The sequence below is a fragment of the Gambusia affinis genome, linkage group LG08 (genome assembly GCF_019740435.1).
Source record: "Gambusia affinis linkage group LG08, SWU_Gaff_1.0, whole genome shotgun sequence".
NCBI lineage: Eukaryota > Metazoa > Chordata > Actinopteri > Cyprinodontiformes > Poeciliidae > Gambusia > Gambusia affinis.
The window spans coordinates 1,121,398-1,140,852 of NC_057875.1; the positions used below are offsets into that span (position 1 = coordinate 1,121,398).

General features: G+C 40.5%; 2 protein-coding genes across 6 annotated transcripts in view; one reads left to right on the forward strand and one right to left on the reverse strand.

The window, feature by feature from the left end:
- Positions 1–3,279, reverse strand: part of atp6v1e1a (ATPase H+ transporting V1 subunit E1a) — an 8,674-nt gene extending 5,395 nt beyond the window's left edge. For 2 of the 3 annotated variants that reach the window (XM_044123907.1, XM_044123906.1), the window contains exons 1-3: positions 3,201–3,279; positions 1,234–1,295; positions 16–81 (exon numbers count right to left, since the gene is read on the reverse strand). In XM_044123907.1, coding sequence (XP_043979842.1) covers positions 16–81; positions 1,234–1,295; positions 3,201–3,249 — 177 coding nt within the window. In that variant the 5' untranslated portion in view covers positions 3,250–3,279. Of the gene's footprint in view, positions 1–15; positions 99–1,233; positions 1,528–3,200 lie in introns of those variants that run through there. The other variant, XM_044123908.1, reaches the window with a different exon arrangement.
- Positions 3,258–17,757, forward strand: bcl2l13 (BCL2 like 13). Of its 3 annotated transcripts, none has more exons than XM_044123902.1 (7): positions 3,258–3,594; positions 5,145–5,329; positions 8,065–8,168; positions 10,136–10,292; positions 11,560–11,632; positions 11,715–11,843; positions 16,842–17,757. In XM_044123902.1, exons 2-7 carry the CDS (start codon positions 5,241–5,243, stop codon positions 17,718–17,720), a joined length of 1,431 nt encoding a protein of 476 aa, XP_043979837.1. In that variant the 5' UTR covers positions 3,258–3,594; positions 5,145–5,240; the 3' UTR covers positions 17,721–17,757. The 3 variants fall into 3 exon arrangements, with proteins under 3 accessions (XP_043979837.1, XP_043979838.1, XP_043979836.1); XM_044123901.1 differs by having other exon boundaries at positions 3,294–3,594; positions 8,079–8,168; XM_044123903.1 differs by lacking the exon at positions 8,065–8,168 and having other exon boundaries at positions 3,291–3,594.
- The last annotated feature ends 1,698 nt before the right edge of the window (positions 17,758–19,455 follow it).

The window sequence follows — 19,455 nt, forward strand, 5'->3', positions numbered from 1 at the left end:
CTGAATGTCCGTTACCTTCGCTAAGATCTCCTCGACTCGCTCGTTGGCCTCCTGCTCGATGAAGGCCATCATGTGTTTGATCTGTCACCACAAAACAGCTGAAACTCACACAAAGGTTTAACCTCAAGTCTGAATCTTTCATTTTATTCCAGTGATAGTTAATTGAAGACTATCAACGAAATGAGTAACATTTTCAATACAAAACCGCAATTTTTCTGCTAAATTATCTAAAAAATATACATAAGAGCTGAACAACTGAAATATTTATCATTTTTAATCTGTTGTTCAGGTTTTTCAACCATCAAATTGGAGCAAAGTGTTTTTAATCCATTCAAGTCCTGATCATTTATGGAGTTTCTTTGGAAATCTGGACATTAGCATTAGCTTCTACATGTTTAGCAATGAGAAGCTAAACATGTAGCTTCTCATCAGCGAAACTATCAGCATAGTTTCGCTGATAGGCTAACTGTAATGAGAGTTGATATGGAGTTGCTCCATATCAAGCAGTTGTTATAGTTGTTATATCAACTAGTTCTAGCTGGTTCTAATTTAGAAACAATATGAGTTGAATATTTCAACTATTACACATTACAATTTTTGAGTACTCTACCAATCCCTGTATAATACGAAAATAAATATCGGCGATATTTACTGTATAGTACTTACTGTCAAACTAGTAAAATTAGCTTAGCTAATGTAGCTTTTAACTGCAAGCTAAGGCAGACATGCAGCCTACCAAGATGGCGGTTCTTAGGGAACTAGTAGCTCTTCTATGATCTTAGGTCATACTGAAATTGATTATTGGCTAATTATGATTTTTTTAAAAGTATTTTAAGTATTTTTTTCCCTTTTCAGTCGGACTTTCTGCATTTACTCATATCTTCTTCTCTCTCCAGTAAACCTTTAACTTTTCAACAGGTTGGTTTATGTGACTCTAAACCTACCAGTGGCTGTACTCTCATACAGAAATATAAATGCAAAGAAAACGCGGATTATTTTGATGATTAATATTGGACAATTATTATTTAACATAACTGTACTGTTTATGGATGAAAATGTAACTTGTAGCATTCAAGTGTCCACATCCATGTAAACAAGCCCTGATGAATAAAACAAAAACTTTCAGAAAATCTGGAAACTGTGCAGACAGCTGTCATATTCTTACGGTGATCCGTTATGTTACAGAATATTTGTGGAGTAAAACACATTTAAAATGGTCAGTTTCATCCTCACCTGTTTCTGGACGTCGGCGTCGGTGAGCGCCATGTCTCTTCTGTTTTTTGGTAATTTTGAGCCTAAAGAAATATTCACAACCAACTTTTACACAGCAGCGAAGGAGGCACCGTTGTGAGCCCAACTAGCTTTTCTCCTCGAGTTTACGACACTGGACTTCCGGTCAAACTTTTTAAATTTGGCAACACAAGTAGAACGCGTTTATGTCCCTGTTTTAATTAATTGTTTATCATATATTTTTTCTTCTTTAAGTTTTGCATGCTTTAATTTTAGAGCAACACAAACATCTTTTTTTTCCCCAGCAAACTCTCCTAAAAACTAGTTGGAGGGCGTGGCCTTCGTCAGATAGAGAGACAGAACGTTAACCAGACGGCCATATTGGGAGTGGCATCTTTGCTGAGTTCTGCGTTCCAATTACCTCGGAAGTCGGAATTTGGTACCTTTCCAGTCAAAAAGTCAAAATTTCAACGTGGTAGCACAATTTTAATCTTTATTTTCCTTATATAGACACCACTTTTAATTTGTTTAGTTTAGAGTCGCAGGAATTTTCTTGTTAGATTTATGTTAGACGCATTCTTAAATGTGTCTGGTAAAACACCTTTCCACCACATCTTACTACTGTTGGTGCGAGGAGCAGCCGTTTTAAAAAGTGAAAAGCCTTACAGGTCATAATTGTGGGTGGTCGGAGGTGTTCCCAGTTTCACACTGGGAAATCTGACTTCGGAAGGCGTTCCACTTCATTTCTCAGAGACCTACTGGGTTATGTACAACTGAAATGCAGCAGTTACATGTAGCTAATTTGGGGACAAAAAGTTTGCAAAATAAATAAATAAATAAAAAATTGCAAACAATCTCTGAAACTGAAAATAAAATTCAATACATTTTGAAATATTTAAAACTGAAATAAAATAAACGAAAGAAGTTCAACACAAATTTTCACTTTAAATATTTCAGTAAAAAAAAGAAACTATTCTTGCAACTTCTAGTATTTTTTTCCTAATTTCTATAACAACAATATTGACAATAATAATAATAATATTTGGATTTTATTGTCATACAAATATATTTTAATATCTAAACATTTGGATTTAAATGGCTTTGTTGTCATCCCTCATTATTATTATTATTATTATTATTATTATTATTATTATTATTATTATTATTATTATTATTATTATTATTATTATTTGGTTTGGTATATTGTAAGAAAGTATGAGTGAATTTTAAGCACATTAGCTTTTGTCATTAATGTACTCTCCTATATAAATAGAGTATTTTATAAAAGCAATTTATCAAAATTCCTTGAATGTAAATTGAAGTACAGCATATTTGGGAAGCCAAATTTCCAACCGGACTTGTCCGGGTTGCCACTCACACAATGGTGGACGCCCTGACGTGTCTTGTAAATGGGCTTCTACACAGCGTCTTAAGGTTTGGTTTTAACGCCATGGTGCATTCACTCAGGTCGGAAATATGTGGTATTATAATTTCCAGAAATAACACTGACTAACCAAAGAGCTTTGTGACACCTGATGATGAAAATATCACTTTTTTTTTTTTACACTCAGTAATTTAATCAATTTAATCTGGCCATATAAATCAAGCTGGCATCACAATTAAACAAATATAAAATTGCATGACGTAAATTTATTCAAAAATTAAACAATTCAACTAATAAGAGCAACACGTCAATGTCTGTTTGACCTGTACAAAGCTTGGAGTTTTAAGAGTTTCAAAATTAAGAGGATTGAATAGATATGATCATCACTGTTTTCATTTGTATTCATTTGAATTCCATATAAAATCTCAATGAAATACATTGAAACTTGTTGTTGTAATTTGACAAAATGTGAAAAGTTAAAAAGTTCCAACTGTAAACCAACTTAAAATGGTTGATAATGGGAGGAAAAGTTGATTCACGTATTTTAAAAGCTTTAAACGTCAATAGTTTAGTGTAAGAGATATACCTGAATGCATCGGAAGGCCGTAAAACACTCTGTAGAAGGGCGATGACATCAGACGGACACAACAGGTGGGAAACTGTGGGACATCTACACAACTGACATTCACCGGGACCAAACGGTCCGAAGGATCCGCTCTATTTCCACATATAAACACAAGCCATACACGCTTTTTTGTGGCAAACGGAAGTTTTATCTTGAAGGATTTCACAGGAAGCCCGGTGTTTTATTTTCGCGCGCTTGTGATCCATTCGGAGCACATTGTGTCCTGGACTTTGTTGCTGCTGCTGCCAACCAGCGGTGGTCCGCCGCTCACTCCAGATACCGCTGCTGGGTTGTGGCGTACAGCAGCGTCCAGCCTGGCGGTTGTCAGCATTTGGTTTCCTTCAGGACAAGGACGGTGAGAAAATGGCTCCCGCGGGACCGTTAGAAAGTTGCATTGAAGTTTTGTAATTTCTTGGCAGTTTAAAGGTGTAACGTTAAGCTAGCTAATGTAGCTTCCAAAGAGACCCCGGGGGTCCAGCAACGTTTGTGTACTAAAAACGTTTTTTTCCTTTAAATATTAGACCTGAGCTGTTTGCATGTTGTTCCCCAGATAATATTGATCTGGCAGTTGGCAGTTGAAAATATTTTACACCACCCTGATCCTGCTATTTAATGACAACGTAACCTGGTTTGATGTTGCTATAAAAGCTGTGTGTAATCTGAATAAATCATGTTTTTTTTTTTTTTAGTCTAAATGAATTTGGGCAGCATAAAGCAGCATGACGTTTATTTTGACAGTTACACCGGAAGTGTTTTCATAGTTTAGTTGACTTGGCATATTTTACCAGTCCGCGTGGTGCCACCTCATTTGAAACTATCTAAAAAAACGGGGAAAAAATTTAGTTAAATAAGCAATTCATTAAATGACTTTGGAAATAAACATATAAACGTATGCATAAAATAAATTAGTTACATAATTTATAGCTTGTTAAATGTCCCAGTGCTTTTCAAAAATAAATAATTGTGAAATAAATCATGCTTTAATATTTAAACTCATTAAATGTTATTTTAAAAAAGAACTTAGTTCATAACTCAGTGTTGTATTTCTGATTATTTAGCTGAAATGATAAACTATCAACAGGGGCAAAATGATAGAATAAATATGTTGAAATTTTGACGTTTAATAACGTAAATGAATTTGGAAATACAATAAATACCATGTGTGTATTTTTTTTATGTTTCAGATATTAGCAAATTTAACAATAAGTGAAAATCATTCATATAATTTTGGATCTTTCAGATTATCATGTATTTTTATTAGTAGTATTATTAGTTTTATTTAACTTTTTTAAAATTCACTTATTATTAAGCATAATTAAAAGCGTTTCAACGTGTGTTTGTTTTGTTTCAGAGTCCTTTGGTAAATTACATCAATCTCCAGGGATTCTTGTGATATTCAGGCACTCATTTAAATAAAGTAGTAATAAATACGTGAATTTGAGCAACAATTAGATTTATATGTAAATCATTTGCTTAATACAAAATGTCCATAATAATAATACTTTTTTAAAAACTTGCAAACTAATATGTCTGAAAATGTAACTTAATGATTTAAGAATTTAATTTAAACCTTTAGCCTGATTGGACATCCTGTGGCTCCTCTCATTGAATTTAATGACTAATTCTTGAATAATGTTAAATGATTTTACCATATAAAGAATACAATTTTGAATGAATTATAAATATCCTATTTAGGTTTTTATGTAGGTTTCTAATAAAACATTTAAATAATTTAATAACCACATGGAGCTCAAGTAAACACACATTTAAAAACAAACATCTTCTGTGGATTCTTTTCAAATTTTCTACCTTTTTGTTATTGTTATTTAAAAGAAAACATGATTATTCAGAAGGTTGTATGACTTGGTCTCCATGACAACTTAAAAACGGTTTAATCTTCCCCAGGCCAGTCGTCCAGCTTGGACAGTAAAACTTGATGTTCCTGTGAATCTGAAGCGTTGTGATCATGACGTCGTCCGGTGCCTCGGCCGTTGTGCCTCCATGTTTCCACTACGAAGCCAAATACATTCTGCTGAACTTCATGAGAAAGCTGCCTGTCCACAGGTCACGGACTTTAACCACAGAACTAGGTGAGAGAAACACTTGCTTGTGATGTTTATCTTTGTAAACGAGTAATTTACTGACTATTCTGATGAATCAAATGAAAAATCTGTTCTGTAGTTATGACTTAAGCTAGCAGAAGAAATATTTAAAACAAAATGTTGTCAAAAAACCAAATCAGCTCCTTATTGTTTTGTTTTTAAATAAAAAATAATTCTGTTGTGTAAAATGATTCAAATGTTACTTTAATTCTCAAGTTTGAAGTAGGAAAAAACTTTTTAAAGTTTACAAACAGATGAAAAAAACTTTTACATTAACCTTTAAAAGTTAAAAACAAACTTAAATGTAGGTAGTATAAACAACACTGCCTTTTATATTACATTTCACTTTCAGTCTCAAATTTGAAATGTGAAAACGTGTTTTTATTAAAGATATTTCTAATCTATTTTTCACTGTTTTTCATCACTACTCTTATTGATCAGGAAGTACATGCAATGTTAGCCAAAGTGTATTTCTTTGTGCTATGATACAAATGAACTCAACGTATGAGTGGATGTTTCCCAGACTTTAGGTCTCTAGACATGTTGCATGTTATTGTTTACATCCGGAAATATCAACGCTGGAGGGTAAAAATACCATTTCTGCCGCTGTAGAGCAGATCTGTGAAATGAAACCGGAGATGTTCTTCAGTCAGTGTTCGGCGCCACAGCAAAGCGAAAATGACAGAAAAACTGCCTGAGGATAACTCAAAACTACTCGTACTCTTCTGTTCTCTCTCGGTCTGTGTTGGCTACGCTACACACAGACGGGTTGCCATAGCAACTGACAACAACACCGTTAATGTTTAGAGATTTGGCACCAAAAAACACTCAAAGATTTCCCACGGACATACAGTCCGTTACAGTTTCATGTTTTCAGGCTTGATGTTTATTCTGCAGTCATTAAGATTTTACTGTGGTAGATTAGCTTCCGCTGCTGTTAGCTAGGCTAACACAGCGGTGGTTGATTGGCTAATTTAAGCACATGCCCTACTGATGATCTGCCAGAGTTGGTGTGTAGGTTCCCTTATTATAAATATTTCTTAACTGAACTGAAACACACTAAATTCTGCAGCACATCTACTTGTTAAGGTTCTCATAGTCAAGCTAGCATAACTAACCTACTTCTCTCTTTCTCTCTCACTGTTTATTTCTTAATTAAAACTTTGTCCTGACCTTGTTATCTTCTAGTTTTTGTACCGTTGACTATTGGTAGCAAAGCTTTGAGTCCCTTTTTCTCCTAGATACCATGCATACCTTTAAGATCTAGCTCGTTATGTTGGCAACTTCACCGCTAAAACCAATGCTAGTCATCCTAGCAGAGCAGACTTTTTGCCCTCCAGCAGGAAGCACGGGGGCAGGATCTTGTGTGTGTGACGTCACACTGCAACGTGTCTATATGCCGACCCAAACCGATATTTGGGCCGGGTCGGGCTAATGGTGCTTAGCATTCGTTAACAGCAAGTAATTTTAATTGCAGAATGATTTGCTGAATCATTGCAGCCCTGGTGCATGCTCATGTAGCATGTAGCAGCAACTCCAAGTATTCTGAGTTGTTGGGCGTGTAGCCACCTGTCCTCCAGCCCAGTTTAGTTCTCTCTGGCTTTGGCAAGAAACTGCATTCAGTAGACATCCGAGACACTTTCAACTCATCTGTATTCTCTCTCAATGTCCAGACTGACAGAAAAGTCTGCTTTATTTATTGAAATCTTACTTTGGGATTGCAGGAGTTATTTCCCCCCATTCCTGCATATTTGAACCCAAATCCTTAATTTCCCGCTGATGTTCTGGTTGCGGCGCTTTTCCACGTTAAACTGGAGTGAAAGAAACACAAACAGCTGCTTTTATTTTGCTTTAGGTTCATGAATTGAGTAGAAGAGAGGCGGGTTTGAGTTGCAGCATGTTTGAAAAACTCCAAATGACCGACTGATCCCTGCTTTCCGCTCGACCTGGTCCAGTTTCTGACAGCCTGTCATGAGTAATCATCGTAGGATTACTCTCACACCAGCAGACGGGCGGACAGAGCGGTCTGACCGGCTGCCTGCTGAGGCAGCAGAGCAGCCCGGCCCTGAGCCTCCAGGCTGAACGGGACAAAGGGGAAACAAGGGAGGCCGCTTCTGAAAAACAAAAAAAGACTTTAAAAAAGAGATTTTATTTACCTTTAGTTTTAATTTCAATTGGTTGCTATTGTTAGTGGTTCTGATTGGGTCAGTTTTTAAAGTTTTGTTCATTTTCTGGTTCAACTTTTGCTGTTTGGACAATTATTATTGGAAGGATATTAAACCTCCACGCCTCGCATGGTTGGTTACACCTCTGCTATTCGCCTAGAATAATTTACTCCCACATGAGCTGCACTCTAAACTGATGGGTTTCCTCTGTTTTGTTAGGAGTCAGCAGCTCCCTGTCCAGGTTCTCCTGCCTACAGAAAAACTCACAATATTTGTTTATAAAAACTGAGTGTAAAGTGTAAAATAAGGGTGCAGCCATCAGGGGCTTTTCCATCCTACAGAGCTTTGCCAAATGATTGGTCCCTGTTTAAATTTTAAACAGGCATGAATCTCAGTAAAATTATTTATTATAATATGAGGAAATGTGAAGATAAACCAGTTTATCAGACAAAATAATGGAGCAGATTATTATTAACACTGACCTAACCCGCCCTTTAATATTCAGAAAAATGTAGGATAATATTGTAGTTGGTAAAAACAGATTTAAAGCTGGTCCAGCTATGATGTTTTAGGAGACGCCCAGGATGAGTGGGAGAGAAGCAGACGAATGAAGCAGCAAATCGACGACGAGCTGAAGCTGCTGCAGCAGGAAGTCAATGACTGTAAGTTTCTACTGCTTTAGGCCCCGCCCCCGCCACGCCTCCTACAGATTACAGGAAGTTGGTGTTAAACGTTTGTGCAGCAAAAATTTTAGCTTTCTGCTCATTTTGAAGATGTGAACAAACGTTTTCAGAGGTCATCAAAGGTCAGCCAGCCAGTCCAGATTTACAAAGTCAGATTGAATATGGTGTCAGTCAGCTGTGCTTAGACCTGTCAAGATAACAAATGTTGCTGAGCGATTAATTGTCTCAAAAATTATTGCGATAAACGATAATATTGTTTGAAGACCTTTGTACACTGATTTAACGGAAATAATGTAATAATGCGATTTCCTGCCAAAGATAGATACACTTTATTTTCAAAAGAACATTTAACACTGGAGCTGATAAAATAAACAAAACAACCAAAAACTAAAATAAAATGGATTCTCAGTCTCCATTAGTAAAAATGTACTTGAATAAAAACTATACAACATAAAGCCAAATGGAAATAAATACTGGATTCAACCAAAAGAGTTCAGATTATGAAGTCTGTAAACCATATTGCCCTTCAGTAATCATTAGATTTAAATAGAGAAGATGGAACATCGACTACCTGATGCAATAGTTCACACTACACGTTAGTTCACTCCTACATTTTCCCCTTAAGACAATCTGAGAACGTTGATGTTCTCAGATTGTCTCTTGTGGTTTCATAACCGATCATCCTGTAGTGTGTGGTGTGTTACGGTAGATCGTTGTGGCGCTCCGATCTAAATCAGGGGTTTTCCCCACTGGGAGCTTAACGCAGCCTGTTGAATGTGACAGGTAGCCAATCAGAAAGCCGGATTCTCCTCCTGCTTTCTGAGGGGAAATTACAGAGGGGAATCCCAAACAGCTGACACGGAGCAACCCGAAGTCCAGCGGACATTGGAGATGATATGTGGAAACAACATTAATGTTTATAAAACATTTGGTGTAAAGAATATAGAAATGATGAGGGGAGGAGTTGGAGCCAAATTGGTACCAGTTGATGAACCCGGTAACTTTTCAGCTGTTCTTTGTTAACGTGACATAAAAAGGTTCTAATGATTTTCATTCAGTCAGGACGTTACGCTGACACTAGAGACACATGCACTGCAGGTAGATTGTAGTAAAGCATTGATTAATGCCTGGTTTTAAAATGACTTCACTGGACTTGTAGCCATTATTTTGTGCCCATTGTTGGACACCACACGGCCCGATGGAACCCGATGGAACCCGATGGAACCGTTCTACCTAGGATTTCTGCCTGCTAATGTGTGATCTCTCAGGTTTTGAAAATGGGCCGACAATCGGCCGACAGCTCTAAGATGGTGTAGTGTGAACTGGACATTACACTGAGGAAATGAGGCAGGGAGGGTCAGTGGAGAGCAGCGGAGTTGAACCTTTTTTCATTCAGTGTCATCAACAGAAAGAGAAAAAGGCTGGAAGAGACGATAATTAGAATGACGTTGATAGTTTTGATTTATGGTATTTATTGATTTATCGTTTATCGGGACAGGCCTAGCTGTGCTACATTTGTTCTGGTTTGTGCAACGACAAATTTTTGTTTGTGTAGTTATAATTTGTAAGTTTTTTTAACGATAAAAGTTTTAAGAAATCAACTTGCCTCTTCACATTAAGAAAATTAATTGTTATGTTTGCAACTAAAATTTTAGCAGCACAGTTTTATGACACCAAACTTGTTTTTTGTAATTTGGGGGTGTGGGTGACTGGTTGACCTTTGACATCTAAAGACATCTGAAAACATTTATTAATATCGAAACTTTTTGCACCAATTTAGTGGTTAGGAAACTTCTCAGGTGTTTTCAATCTGAAAAAATGTCTGAGGTGTTGAACATCATTTCAAGTTTTTATTTTTCCTTAATCAACCTCCTGATTTCCTGTCAAAGTTTCCAGTTCTGCGGCTTTTTCTTCTCGTTTTCATAGCGTCTTCCTCCTGTTTTCAGCGTTTTCTGAGTCGGAATTCGACCTGCGCCATTCGGTGGTGTTCTGCCCGCCGAACCCGGACAACTCCGTAGAGGAGTGCCTTGCCGCCATGGGGCACAGCGTGTCCCGGGATCTCGGCCCGCACCTCACCGCCGCCGTGGAGAAACTTCTGTCAGGGTGAGCAGAGATGTGGAAATATTTACCAAAGAGTTTCACACAGTGAGCTTTCCTTATCGCTCTGTGCTGCTGCAGATAATCGCTCAGCTCACAGCCAGACGTGATCAGCACAAAGGCTTTAGCTCGGCTTGTTGACATTTTTCAGTATTCTTTATGTAAGCATTTATGAGGTCAGACGCTGATGTTGGACAAGAATGTAGCAGCAGCTAACAATTATTTTATCAATCGAGTATTCTATTGGCGTACTGTCCTGGCGACCCGCCTCTCACCCAAAACGTTCGCTGGAGACGGGCACTAGCACCGCCCCCAGCACCGTCCCCAGCACCGCCCCCAGCACCGCCCCCAGCACCCCCCCCCAGCACCGCCCCCAGCACCGCCCCCAGCACCCCCCCCACCACCGCCCCCAGCACCCCCCCCCAGCACCCCCCCCCAGCACCGCCCCCAGCACCGCCCCCAGCACCGCCCCCAGCACCGCCCCCCACCACCGCCCCCAGCACCGCCCCCAGCACCGCCCCCAGCACCGCCCCCAGCACCCCCCCCCAGCACCGCCCCCAGCACCGCCCCCAGCACCCCCCCCAGCACCGCCCCCAGCACCGCCCCCAGCACCGCCCCCAGCACCGCCCCCAGCACTGCGAGGCTGTGGATGGACGGATGGATCTGACAATTAATTGGATAAAAAAATATTGTACAGATTTTTCATTTAACCACATAAACATTTTTAGAAGTCCATTAATGGTCCAAATGAAAATTCAGTTTCTGTTTCAAAGAAGAAAATAAACATTTTGTTGCCTAAATAGCATTCATGTAGTGAATTTGAACTGAGTGAAGCTAAAACTGCCAACGAAAGAGTTTTGGTAAAACATATTGTTTTTATTTTATTTTATTTGTTTCAAACAGGTTTACAAAATCAAGAAAATGACCAAGAACAAAATAATTAGCTTTCCTCTGCTTTTCTGTTTCAAATGGAGGAGGAAGCAGTGAACACTCATTTAATCCACTTCCTACTGACAAAGAGTTTTAGTCTAAATAGAAATCGATTTGTATTGCACAGTTTTGCCTTAATTACTGCACTCAGAATGTTGTGTTTTTTCAGCAAATTGCCATTTTTTGAGTGTGTATTCTCCAGCTAATGATTAATCGAAATCAGTTGATGATTATTTCAGTAATCGATTAAACACAATTAATCTTTTTAATCGTTTCAGCCCTACTTCTTTTTAAGTGAACGTGTTGTTTGGTGTTTGTAAAGCCGAACATCTGCGTGTTTCAGGCCTCTGGACTACCAGAGATTTCAGAGCACGGCTCTGGATCTGGCCAGACACACAGAACCGGGCTGGAACAAGGTGAGCCTTTGGTCAGCGCTGCTTCTTTACCTTCCTGTCGTCGTGTGACGCAGATCCTCACCTTGTTGGTTGTCTCTGACAGGTGTTGGTGCCGCTGCTGCTGCTGCAGGCCCTGCGGTTCAAGGGGAAGCCTCTGAGCGCGCTGCTGCAGCTGGGGCTGCGCTGCCTGCAAGAGGTCGAGGCGCAGTTCATCATCCAGCAGGGAGGATGGGTGAGTGTTCGATCGCAGAGGGGAAAACTTCTGCAGACTGACCCAAAGGGATTCCTGTAGCCTGTGTTGCATTATGGGATGCGGTAGAGGAAATGAACTAAGAGGAAATGAACTAAGAAGAAATGGCGGCGAGTCGTTTTCGTAAAGCGTAAAACTTTGAGGACGTCTCCTCCTATAATATTACCGGAAATAAAATCCAGAAAAATGGTTGATTCCTGATGTGCGACTGATTTTAAAGTCAAAAAACGTAAATGTGTTCTCCAAAAACAACTTCAGTCCAAAGTAAGAGAAGGACTGTAACCTTTAACCTCAGTCATCTGAGAGAGGAAACATGAATTCAAACCGTTTACATGCAGTTGCTAAATCAGCCACATGAGAGCAGCAGTGAGTCACGTGCTGCAGGTGGAGGCGCCGCAGAGAAAGAGCTGTTTGTTTAAGATGCTAAAGCAAGTTATGTTTTCTACATATTCTCTTAAAAAGAGAGAGAAGTCCAACCTGAATTTGTGATTTAAAAACTATTGAGAACTTCTACAAACCATTTCCTCCATCAAAATTGATTAATAAAATGAGCTGCAGCTCGAATTATTGCTTTGAGTCTTAAAATAATGTCAGGTTCAGTTTATTAACTCAGTCGGTAACAATCACTCTGTCTGAGTGTAATCAATGGTGCTATAGGAAATCAATCAATCAATCAATCAATCAGGAGACATAAAACAGTTTAACTTAATGTACTTATCACTAAGGGAAGTTTAGTGAATTTTTTAAATCACACATTGGATTCAAATGATTAAATTCCCCAAAGTATTTATTTCACTTTTTAATGGAGTTAATTACAAGGTCTGTAATTAATCAGTCACATTTTAATTGAAGACTAAATATCAACAAGATAAGCAACAGTTTCAATTCAAAAACATTATTGATGCTAAATTTTAGAGCAAATATCCAAATAGGATCCGTTTCTCCTGTCATTCCCAGTCCGAGCAGCGCAGGGCCAGATGAAGAACCTGAAGAGTTGTCACCATGTTTTATGGGACTATTGTGAGAACAAGAAAACTGATGGCAAAAACTGTTGATCTGTAGGTTTATAGGTAACTTATTGCTGTGACATCATGGCTCAAACAAATCCTGCTCCTGGAAAACAGTCCTACTGGTGATATGCATCTTTAGGTCACCAGTGTGATTTGATTCACTGCATTTAATCAAATGGGACAGCTATTCATTAAAAAAAGTAAAACTAACAATCCCAGCAATATGGACTGTTTTTTTTAAACATCATTAATTGTGATAATAATAAATCAAAATTCTTATGATGAGAAACTACAATAAATTATAAACGATGCGATAGATACACCCACAGAAGACGGTTCCTTGTTGGAAGTAAGAAGTAAGATTTGGAAGATGTTTTATTTGTTTTTGAGGCTGCAGTTTTTTAAAAATCGGACTGACTGGTCGTCATCGATGGCGAACGCTGCAGGTCTCGTATCGACGCCGTCGTTTCAGCTTTTACTTTAGAGAAGTGAGGGGAGCGCTGCTGGCTGTAAATGAGGTCACTGATGAGGAGTCATGTGACTCGGCACGTTAACGCCGCTCCATTACCGCAGACAAAGCTGCATTCTCCCACAGCGCTGCGTCACAGCTGAACAGATGACGGGATGGCTGATGAAGGGATGAAGAGGAGGGAGAGGAAGGCGGGGAGGGGAGGGCCGAGCGACCGGCAGCAGCCAGTGGGAGTAAAGTTGCATCTCTTCCACTTTGACGGCTGCATGCTTGCGCCCGGCTCACTAACTGCGACCTGCGCTCCGTCTTGTGGCTCCTGTCCTGCTGGATCTCTGGAGATTTGGGCGCTGAGGTGCGATCCGGCACCGCAGGACGTGACGCCGAGGTGAGACGTTTTCCTGCGGAGCGACAAAAACCCAAACTCATTTCCAGATGATGAGAAGGTCTCCTCTTCCTGGCAACATGGCCGCCGCCTCCTGTGGTTGTTGAGGCTTCTTTTTAGGGATGAAACTAACGATTGTTTTTGTAATCGATTAATCTGACAATTAATCAATTAATCGGATAAAAATAGTTGCATTCTACAGGATTTTCATTGAACTATTTAAGCCTTTTTAGTACAATGTTAGAAATGTATAAGCAAGTCATAATTTAGGAGTTTTGGCTAAAATATATTTCAGACAAACGTTTTATCTTAAATGCCAAATCTATCTTATTGCTGCACAGTTTTGACTCAATATCGGCTCTGACTGGGTTTTTTACAGCAAATGGCCTTTTGTCTTAGTCTGAATTAAAATTAATCAGTTACTAAATTAGAAGACAATTATTTCAATAATCAATTAATCACGATTAATCGTTTAAGCCCGACTTTGTCTCTGCGTCGCATTTATTTTTTCGCACTCCAGGTCACGTATTTTCTCTGCCAGGCCGTGTTTAACGTCTCTGAGATGAAACCCGAGCAGAATCCTGGGTTTTGGAGCGGAAAACAATGAGGTTCATTATGAGCCTAATGTGGGTCACAGTCGGTTTGGCAGGAACAAAGCCCGGGTCGGGTTCTGCAGGTCCGACAGCGCAAAGTATCAGCCGGCCGTCCTTCTCCCTCTGGAAACGGCTGAGCTCAAAGTTGACGTCAGCCATTTTCTCCTGCGGTTTGAGTCGTTTGAATCCTGGAGGGTGAAGGTGAAACGCTGTAAACCGACAGCTGATAGTCAAAGCAGGATATCTGGGAACATGCAAAACATTTCTGAAGCTCCGTTCGTCCTGCTGCAGCCGCCTCACGCTGCATCCACCTCCCTGACTTACGTAAGCGATTCGCTCACCGGCTGCAGGGGGGAACATGTTCATCACGACCCGTCGCCCTGGTTCTGGATCAGCAGCAGAACCGAGGGACAGAACCGGCGCAGGACGGGAACAACAGTTTTAATGAAACGCTCAGCAGAGGCTTCACTGGCCCTTCACAGCGGCGCACTAACAGTCTGCTGAGTGAAGCAGAACCAGAACAGAACCAGAACCGGCCCGATGTTTCCACTGTGACCTGAAAACATTTGAATCCACTCATTAAAAATGTTAGCATCCGTCCAGAAAAATGAGCCGATAATCTCAGTCTGGACAAACATCAAACCTGTTCATGAGCATCCAGTTAATGATTAATTTATTAATCAATTATTGATGATTAATCAGATTTTTAAAAAATGTGATTTTTTCCCAGGTGGAGCTAAAACTGCCACTGCAGGAGATCTGGGTCAACAGATTTAAGAAGATTTTTAAATCTTAAATGCATTTTTTTTGTACAGTTTTGTCTAAATTACTGCAGTGGAAATGTTGTTCTTAAAGTCTGTACTCCAGATAACAATTAATTAATTACTAAATTAGTTGCCAATTATTTCAATAATCAATCGTTTGAGCACTAGTCTGTGGCCAACTTAGCAACTTTGTCACTGTGTTTAGCAACTTTTCCAACAAAATAAATCTGAATCAGAAGGTCAGGCTTTCTAAATATCGGCCAGAAAATCGGTGAACTTCTGGAAGTTCGAGCCACAACATTTGTGAATCCTGACGTTTATTTTGCCTCTATTTAGCTCCACAAAATTAAACCAGATTGCTTTTAAGGATCCGGTAGTTTGGTTCTGAAATAATTTGAGTTTGTTATTCTGAATTATATTTTTTAAGAGAATTTGTGACTTTACTTTTCAGTTGGATTTTCAGAACTTATTTGCTCCCGGTGCCAACATGGTGAACTTATTGATGCGACCTGATCGCCTGGAGCCGAATTGGTCCAATAAATGTTGATTATGTGGGGACGTCTCTGAAAACTGCAGTTACCAAAACGATGCTAACATGTTTCGCTTTGATGAGTTTCTGGATTTCATCTGGTCATTTCAACCATCGTGAGCCAAATGGGGGCTGTGGGGGTTTTGTTGCCCTGCCTGTGCTGATCTCAGGTCATATTTGAATTTTTAAATGACTGTTCAGTGAGAGTGAAAAACTGAGGCGGTTCTGGCTCCGACCCAGGAATCTGCCATCTGGGTTTGTCTTCAGGCGAGGGCGGAGATCTGAACCTGCCAACAAAACCCAACGTAGGTTAATGTTTGGCAGCTGCAGCGCAGGTCAAGGACAGCAAAACGCAAATCTGCACGACCGAGCTGAAGGTTAGCGGGGATAAAACGGTAAAGCTTCGTGTTTGAAATGTCTCATCTGTGGCTCATTGTGACTTTCTGTTGTTAAACTGCCTTTAAATGTTTGTTAATGTGGTGAAAAGCAGCTGATTGGCGTTGGGAAGTCCGTTCTGGAGGATTTTGGGAAGTGCTCCTGCTGTTCCACATGTAAAGCAGCTTAGGGAGAATACAGATGTTGGATAACGCTGGAGTGCTCCCAGATTTAATCTCTCTGCTCTTTCCAGCTGACATGTACAGAGAATAACCTTCAGTTATTTTCTTTTTGCAAGTTCTGGATCTTGAAAATGAGAGTCGCTCTTCTGTCAGACGCTTTCTGTCTGCTGTGTCGTCAAACCGTTCGCCCTTCCTGTCAGTCAAACGGCTGACCCCACCGGTTAAATCCTGCTGACCATCCACACCGTTTTTATCATCTGAATTATGGAGCAGAAAATCAGGAAAATATTCACAACCCCACATCTAATCAAAGACTAGATATGAGTTACGACAACAATGAATTTAACTTTGAGCCAGACTGAAGCTCCTCTGGATCCTTCACAGGCTGAACTGAACCTTCTCCTCATCTGGGCATCGCTAACTAAAAAGTTAGCTGTGCTAAACCTCTAATTATAAATATTAGCTGTGCTAAAGCTAAAGAACTAATTATAATCATTAGCTGTGCTAATGCTAAAGCATTGATTAATTAGTGACAGGAACAACCAAGCAGAAAAAAATTGTATTTCTAACCGAATCAAACTGGAATAGGGAATCAGAACCTGCAGTGTGAACGCAGCCATGATTTTTCTGGTTCTGATATGTGTCCGCCATCTTGTCTGCCTGGTTCTGTCCGCAGGGTAAAGTTCTGAGCCTGGTGCAGAACGAGGACGAGGATCCCGCGGCAGCCGTCGCCGACGACAGCAACGACATCTGCATCCTATCAGAGGAGCAGCAGCCCGACGCGCTCATCAGCGGCGAGCCGAGCGCCTGGCAGACGGACAGCCTGCCGGCGTCCCTGGGCGGCCACGACTCGTGGGCGCAGGTCGGCCCGATGGACCCCGAAGACGTGAAGGACCTTCACGGCGGCGAGGGCGTGGCGCTGGTCGAGGAGCGCAGCGAGAACAACTCCTCCAACTCCGACATCGTGCATGTGGAGCGGGAGGAAGCGGAACTCATGGAGGAGTGCGAGGAGGCCGGCGACGGCGACGGCATCGAGGAGAGCATGATGAGCCTCCTGATGACCGAGAGCGACCTGGCGGCGCTGCACGGCGAGTACGGAGACCCGGTTCTGCACGCACAGCCGTCACCGTCCCTGGTGCTGCCGGAGGAGCCCGTCGTCATGGAGACGCCTAAGAGTTTGGTCCCAGAACCAGAAGCCCCGCCTCCTGTTCCTGCAGTAGAACCCGACCCGGACCCAGAACCCAAAGCCACCACTCAAGCTGAGGAAGTCCCACCAGAACCAGCAGAACCTGAAACTCCACCAGAACCAGCGTCCATCCCAAAGCAGAACACTGAGCCTGACTTGGAACCAGAACCAGAATCGGATTTCTCTGTGACCCCTGAGCCAGAAGACCTGGCAGAAGAGGCCCCGGTTCTCGAGGTCCCCATCGAGGCCCTGGCAAAACCAGAACCGGAACCGGAGGAGGAGTCCCCGATTCTGCTGTATGGCGGAGCGGTTCTGGTTCTGGTTGCCGCTGTGTCCTTTTCCCTGGTTCTGTTCAGGAGGAGGAGGTAGAAATATGTCCAGTTTTAAATAAATGTTCTATTCTTGATGTAAAAGCTCCTTAGTGCCGGGTTTCTCTGGTCGGCCCGGTCCAAAAGCACCGGGCCCTGAAGCAGGATCATCTCCTCCTCACTCCGACGTCTGTCCGTTTCTGTCTCACCTTTCATGATTTTTCTAACTTTTTCAGCAGCAAATTGAGATTTAAAATTTTTGAAAAATGAATATTGATTAAATATTTTATTTTCTGAATCCAGGCAGGAAGTTCATGTTTTACTGCACATGCAACATGCTTTTTGTTTTTTGTGAATAAAATATTAAAGTTTTTTCCTCCCTAGAGACGAGTGGAAATATTTGAATATGAAGGTTTAATGCGCCTCTTTATGATGCTGCTGCAAAACAGGAGCTGAAGGCAGAAATATGGAAGACAATTCCTGCCGTAAAAGAAAAAAAAAAGAGCAGGAAGTCATTATTACAACTTTGAGTGTTATTGATAAAATGAACAAATTTAAAGTAATATTTACAAAAATAAGGTACAATTTTTAATTTTAAAGGATAAGTCACATTTACAAGAATTTGTCGAATTTGAGTTTTCATGTCGTAATTTTTTGTTTTATTGATAAAACTTGTGAATACAGTTACAAGAATAAGTTATTGTAATTCTGAATTTTAAAGTAAGTTGTAATTACGTGTTTTAAGTTATAAGTTCAGACTCACGAAACGCTGCCAGCGTGGCGTCTAAATTATGGGATATGTTGTTACCATGGTGATCCTGCTGGCAAATGAAATCAACCCTCCTTGGGGATCTCAACCATATTCTTGAATAGGATTTACTTCACAATCTTCTGCAAGCTGCAGTTTCCATCGTTTTTTCCTTCCACTAAACTTTCCATGGATGTATTTGCACATAGCGATCTGAACTGCCAGCTTCTTCAGCAGTGAACCTTTTTTGTTTAATTACTGAAACAAATTAGTTTTAAAAACTTAGAAATTTCCTAAATTTTGGGTATTTTTACTCTAGTTGATTAGAACTCATAATTTTACTTCGCTTGGCTACTTCACTTCTTAAGAAATCTTTTTTTTTTAAAGATGTGATTAATTTGTAAAAATCCCAGAGTTGCAACATTTTGTTACATAACCATCTCCCATGCAGAGCCTTCAAAGTAAAACCAAAAGTCTGAGCTGCAAACTTCTATCTTCTGCTAAAAATCTGAAACTGGAACAAAAACAAAGAAACCATCCAGTCAGAATTTGATCTGTGGCTGTTTATTATTTACATGAATTATAAAATATGAGCTCAATGCAGGTGAGAGATGAAATTAATGCTCAGTTCTGGGTAAACCAGCCCTAATGCACAGACAAAAACAGTTTGATCATTTAATTCAAGTATAGAATATACATTTGCATGCATATTTGATGCATGCTTTAGTGAACAGAAATATGTAAACTATGAAACAAATTCAAGTGTTAACTTTCAGTTCCCTTTTCTTATGAATAGTTTCCTTCCATCAGTAATGTTTCTACGAACACAGCGGGGGCGGGGCCACACGCTTCAGTCACTTCCTGTGCTGCAGGAAACTCATCTGGTCCACCGATGGCAGATGAAGCGGACGGCCGTGTCGAAGAGGCCCTTCAGCAGCCGCGGAGCTTGGATGCAAACGCCCTTCACCAGGGTCAAGGTCAGGGCCACGACGACCTGCTCCTGGGGCAGATCCTTCAGAGAAACCTCCCTGAGCAGCCGCTCCACCTC